Source organism: Ixodes scapularis, unplaced genomic scaffold, assembly GCF_016920785.2.
Source record: "Ixodes scapularis isolate PalLabHiFi unplaced genomic scaffold, ASM1692078v2 PGA_scaffold1__304_contigs__length_218370807, whole genome shotgun sequence".
NCBI lineage: Eukaryota > Metazoa > Arthropoda > Arachnida > Ixodida > Ixodidae > Ixodes > Ixodes scapularis.
In genome coordinates, this window is record NW_024609846.1 from 49,111,056 (window position 1) to 49,117,381 (window position 6,326).

The following is a 6,326-nucleotide window of genomic DNA, read 5'->3' on the forward strand; positions in this document are numbered from 1 at the left end:
GTACCTGCATACGCTCACCTGTTGAGACTTCGCGGCACATCCAGCAGTACGAGCATACGGGCGTCTCAAGGCAACTTCCTCGAAACCAAGAGCAAAGTCGCCTTCGACGTCTCACGTAGCGCAATTAGAGACGCCACAGTGCAGTGCCTCCGAGAGGCAGGGGACTCGCATGCTAAAGGTGGAGATCGACCACCCCAGGCCATAATCTCCATGATAAACGCGGCATCGTCGAAAGAAAGAAGGACACCGCTGCACAATCTGGGACTTTACGCGGAGAACCGGAGAAACGACCAATCTCGAGTTCATCGGTTTCTCCACCTCCCGGCCGTCGTGCAAAGCTAACTCGAAACGAAAAATGAACAAAAATGGCACGCGTTCGATTTGCCCTTTAAACTCTACCGGATGTTGATATGACGTCACTACAACGGACCGGAAGTCACGCGCGTCTTTTTGCGAACAAGGCGTGTTGCAGCGAGGCAGGGCAGAGTGGCGACGTCGTTGTAATCTGGCATCTTGGAGGCGGTGTTTTCTTCGTGATCGGACAAACCGCCGTGGCTTTGTGGAAACCGCCAGCTCCGTAGGCAAAGGGTTAGGCACGGCAACGGACCAGACCTTACCAGATACGCCATGCTAGTCCTGGTTCTGGGCGATCTGCACGTCCCGCACCGCTGCCACAGCCTGCCGGTCAAGTTCAAGAAACTGTTGGTGCCCGGTCGCATCCAGCATATCCTCTGCACGGGCAATCTGTGCACCAAAGAGTCCTACGACTACCTCAAGACCCTGGCGAGTGACGTGCACATCGTGCGCGGCGACTTCGACGAGAACCTCAACTACCCGGAGCAGAAGGTGGTCACCGTGGGCCAGTTCCGCATCGGCCTCTGCCACGGGCATCAGGTGGTTCCCTGGGGCAACCCGGACAGCCTGGCGCTCATTCAGCGCCAGCTGGACGTGGACATCCTAATCTCGGGCCACACGCACCGCTTCGAGGCGTACGAGCGCGAGAACAAGTTCTACATCAACCCGGGCTCGGCGACGGGCGCTTACAACGCGCTCGAGAGCAACGTCATTCCTTCCTTCGTGCTGATGGACATCCAGTCTTCGACCGTGGTCACCTACGTTTACCAGCTCATCGGCGACGAAGTGAAGGTGGAACGGATCGAGTACAAGAAGTCCTAGGTGCTGGAACACGCCGGCCGTGGATAGGGCTGTGCCCAAGAATCCGACCCGTAGAGCGCCGTATTATTCTCAGATTCGTTAGGGCGAGCCAACGTTTGAGTCGAGCCGGGCTGGAAGGGGCTCATACGTAATGTATGTCCTTGGCACTCGCTGCGGTTGGACTGCCCTGGCGAACGCCGAGCAATTGCTACCGACTATTGATCAGTGCTGCTTGGGAAGCTTTTGATTTTTTTTTTGTTTTGTTATGTTTGTACATAACCCCCGAACTCATTTCAGCACTCGTGGCTTGTTTCTTCATGCCCGAGCTTCCAAAACCAGAGAGAAAAAATAGACTATACATTCCTTTTTCTTAAAATTCTTGGGGAGAGCTCTACAATTAGGCATGGAAGGGGGGTAAAAATGATGACCACATTTATCCTCTCTTTTCCCAATATGTTTGCATGAACAGAATGTCTTGTGTTTAAGTACTGTTACATTAGCTCTGTTCCACGCCCCGTATTCGTTTCTCGTGGGAGTCTGTCGGATAAAAAGAAGCAAATTGTTGTTCTTACTTTCGTGGGAGCGACGACGGGCAACTCTTAGTCGAGTGTGTACATGAGAATTTCTGCTGAAATAAAAGGCGAAAAGTGGAATGTAATTACTGACATGCTGGCTGTAGTCGAGAAGCAACATTAATTGTGCAGGTGTTGCCATAATTTAAACAGATAAATTGTTGTGTTGTTCTATGTTTTGGGTACACCTGTGCTGGTGTTACAGGAAGAAGTAATTTGGTTTGCTTATTATAATGTTCCCGCACTGTAACTGTGCTGTCCACAACGTTAATGATGGCAGCATGGCTTTCGCAGAAAGAGGGCTCTATGCATGATATATCTTAAAAGAAAAACAAGTCTGGACAAGCTTTCCCTGAATCCTTTTTTCCAGTAGTATGGATATGTAATCAAGAGGCGACTCATTAACTACCACAAAAGAAACAAAAAAACATATACTTTAATGAGGTGTGACATTCTGCAGGAGTTGTTAGCATGAAGAGACTAGATACCCCCCTTTGGATACAATGAATCAACCCTCCAGACCAATGGCATAGCCAAAATTTGTTTTGTTGTATTTTTATTTTTTTTGGATGGCGGGGGGGTTTAAATCCTATTGGCCTCGCTCCCTTTCCCTATCTACCATGGGGAACCGGTGGCCGAGGGTGCTAACGCCTCTCAGCTCGAAGCGTGGAGCGAAAGCTTGCGCTAGGAACCTTTGGGTTCGATCCCCACCGCCCCCACCCGTTTCGATATGGATAAGTTTAGCACCGGCACGTGTTCGTGTAATCACTACTGCGTGATGCACGTTATAAACCTCAGGTTAGCGGTTGTACTGCACTGGCTAAATTTCTCATCTACAGCTAAGCGATCGGTCACATGTTGAGGCGTACCAACATCAAGGCTGTATAAACATACCGTACCGGCACGTGTTTGTGTAACGACTACTGCGTGTTGCACGTTAAAAACCTCAGGTTAGTGGTTGTACTGCACTAGCTAATATTCTCATCTACAGCTAAGCGACCGGTCACCCGTTGAGGCAAACCAACATCAAGGCTGTATAAACATACAAAATATGACAATTTTTTCCCCTGTCTACACTTCTGCTCCATGCCTGAATATATTATAACTTTCTGTCCCTTCACATGGCAGAATGTTATTATTACACTATTGTTGCAACCATGAGCAGCTTGAACAGTGCTCAACACCAAAATTGTGGTAGAGGTTTGTTTTAAATTGTAAACCCACCTTTATGGTAGAACAGAACTGGTTCCTCTGTGAATATGGTAACCTTGCCTTTGCTGACTTGTGACACTGTGATGAACTGTGAAGCAGTCCTGTTAAGATAATTCAGAATTTTTTTTTTTTTTTTAACGTTGGTCATTTTTAGTGCTTTGTTCTATGTGCCTGGAAATTATATTTAGATAGGTAATTTTTTTTTAATTTGACTTCTCTAGGGATTACCTTTTATATTGCATGTTTAGGTATATTAGATATGTCATACCAGCGGATCAGTCATGCCTTTTTTGATGACAAGACGAGAAGAGAGTCCTGCCTTCGTCGAGGCAGGACTCTCTTCTCGTCTTTGAAAATTAACAGCCTGATCAACGCAAATCACGACATCGAGAACCCGCCCTGACTCTTTTATGCGCCCTGCGCTATGGCCCTGCCTAAGGGCCAATGTACAGTTTTTTTATGTGTGTTTTTTTTTAACCTTTTCTACCTATATCTTTTCCCCTCTCCCTCTTCCTGTAGGACGAAACACCGGAAAGTACACACCTTAGTTATACCGATATTTATCTGCAGTGCTTGCAGTCGTCGCGACTAGAGAAATCTGCACCACGCCACCAACTGCACCAGCCCGTGTCGGCCACTTCTCCGCCTGTCGCTCGCCGCCATGTTGGTTTTCTGTCCTCGGCTTTGGCCACTTTGACTCAGTTACAGAATAGGTCAAGAATCAGGCTCTTCCAAAACTTCATACTTATAAGGAAAAAAAAAAAAAAAAAAAACACGACACAAGGGAGAAGGAAGGGACAAACACAACGAAGTCTCAGAGATTTTGTTGTGTTTGTCCCCTCCTTTTTCCTTGTCTCGGGGTTTCTTCAAGTGTGAACGTTCACCAGCTAGCCTGCGCCACAACCCTTATTTCTGCAAGTCCAAAAGCTCTCTCTGCGCCTCGAAATTAGGGCGTCATAGCGATGTCGAGCGGCCATCGGCAGCATCAGCGTTTCTCCTTCGGGTGCTAGGCAGGCCTCGGTAGATCTCACTCCCGAAGCGAGGCGCGCCACCTTTTCGGTCGCGTTCACACGGGCATCGTTTCCCGAAAAGAAGATTAGCCAACAAGATGCATCGTCGGTCAAGTTCACCAGCAAGAAGTCGGGAACGGCTCGATTATTGTTCAGAAGCCGTTTTTACCTAAAATTAGTCGCGATCAATCTTTGGTATGTTAGTCCCTAACCATGTATACAATACTGCATATGTAATAAAGCGTCTCGCAACAGAAAAAGCAAGCAGTCGTGGCCGAGTGGTTAAGGCGATGGACTCGAAATCCATTGGGAAATTCCCGCGCAGGTTCGAATCCTGCCGGCTGCGAAGTACTTTTTTTTTTTCTTCTCGTTTTGTATTTGGATTGATGGCCGTGGTCATCCAACCAATACCGCAAGGGAACTGCCCAGGAGCTGCAGGCCGCCACCAAACACTGTGCAAAGTAACGTAGTCGTAAACCCACTTAGCTGCCATTCTAAAAAAATCCGAGTCCGTCCCCGCCCCCGCATCCCCATACAAAAATGGTCTATGGTCGGCTATAGAAAATCCTTTGTATGGCCGGCTATAGAAAATTGGCCCAATTAGCTATAGCCGCTTCTATGGCTGTCTATAGCTTTTCTTATGGTCTGCGCTATGGTTGTCTATAGCCTTTTCAATGGAAATTTGGCTATCGAATTTCGTATGGTTTAATCTATGGGTCTCTTTAGAAAGGATGCTATAGCCGCCTATGACCTTTCTTTTGGTTCCTTTGACCGTCTATAGCTTCTTGTATGGTCTTCTATAGAGACCTCTATGGCTTACTTTATGGGTCTCTTTAGACACCGTGCTATAGCCGCCTATGGTTTTTCCTGTGGTTTCTTTAGCCGCCTATTGCTGCTTGTATGGTTCGCTATACCTCATTCTATAGTTTGTCCTATGGTTCTCTACCCATCGTGCTACGGCCGCCTATGGCATTTCCTATGGTTCCTTTAGCCGCCTATAGCTTTTTGTATGGTCTGCTATAGAGATCTCTATGGCTTACTTTATGGCTTTCTTTAGACACCGTGCTATAGCTGCTAATGGCTTTTTCTATGGTTTCTTTAGCCGCCTATGGCTCTTTGCATGGTCCGCTATAGCTCATTCTGTAGCTCGTCTTATGAGTCTCTTTACCATCGTTCCGTAGCTGCCTGTAGTTTTTCTTTTTACCACAATCGTATGAAATGTGAAACAAATTATTTGTTGTCACTGGACATCTTTAAAAAAAAAAAACCTTGTGAGGCGTGCCGAACTTCATAGCCCCATTTAAAACAAAGAGCGAACATTTAAACAAAACAACAACAAAAAACAAATGCACTCACTCAGGTGTTTGCAAAAGCACAGGTAAACAGACACAAGGTATTGTTTTCAAATCTCCTAGAAGTTTATTACACACAGCCCATTCTGTAGACAAGCACACACTAAGCAATCTCTACTATGTGAAGAGGTACTACTGAGCTGTTATACAACTGAGAATATTGTAAAGCAAACAAGAACCAAAGGCAATTCCTGGGTAGTGTATAGTCCCCCGGCAGCCGGCCGAATTCCCCCCCCCCCTCCTTCCCCCCGAAATTCTAATGCCAGTCGCCACTCATTGGCGCTGCAATCAGTTTATCAAAAGACGTTTCATCGAGATCGTTTCATCAACACGTGACGTTTATAAACAACCCAAAATATGTTTTTTTTTTTGTTTTTTTGTAATGATTTGCCAAGAAGTGGCGTGAACGGGTGGGCTAAGTCGGTAAGCACGCGCCTCAGGAATACAGGCGCGACGAAATGTCCCTGCAGCGTGCAATTCGCGTAACGAGTGCCGACTAAACGTGTGTCCATGAAGCGTCTATCCACGAAAAGGTGTCCATGAAACGTCTTTTCACAAAACGCAGAGAGAATAAGAGTGTCAGTATTCTAACTACAATTTTCACATGATTTCAGAGAGCTAATAGCAGGCGACTGGGGTAGAATTACGAGGAAATTATTCTCCCAGCTGTCAGAAGGTAGGCACTGCCAGGAGATAGACACTACAGAGCGGTCAATTGTCGCCGAATAGGTTGCAGCGGACTTACGTTCAAAATACCGGACTTGAAAGATGTGATCCGAAATATACGTCGACACGGGCACTGCAGACCAACCACTCAAACACAAAACCGAGAAGAAAGGGATCCGTGAAGATTCACCACGATGTAGCACAAGCTGTCATTTGCTGAACCGAACACTGAACGCATCACAAGAATGTCTTGGGCTTCTTTGAAGAAATCGCTCGTTGCCGACATACGGGTAGGACTTTTCGATCGGGATACCTTTTACCATAGAAGCGAAATCCACAGCAGCCCCGCGGGCCGCACG

The 6,326-nt window shown here is 47.0% G+C and overlaps 1 protein-coding gene and 1 non-coding gene across 2 annotated transcripts; both read left to right on the forward strand.

The window, feature by feature from the left end:
• The first annotated feature begins 420 nt into the window (after window positions 1-420).
• Window positions 421-1,813, forward strand: LOC8023345 (vacuolar protein sorting-associated protein 29). The gene has a single exon (XM_002400506.5). The coding sequence runs from the start codon at window positions 628-630 to the stop codon at window positions 1,174-1,176; it is 549 nt and encodes a 182-aa protein (XP_002400550.1). The 5' UTR covers window positions 421-627; the 3' UTR covers window positions 1,177-1,813.
• A 2,400-nt stretch (window positions 1,814-4,213) lies between these two features.
• Trnas-cga lies at window positions 4,214-4,295 on the forward strand. Its single transcript has one exon. It is a non-coding gene; the product is annotated as a tRNA-Ser (tRNA).
• Window positions 4,296-6,326: the final 2,031 nt, after the last annotated feature.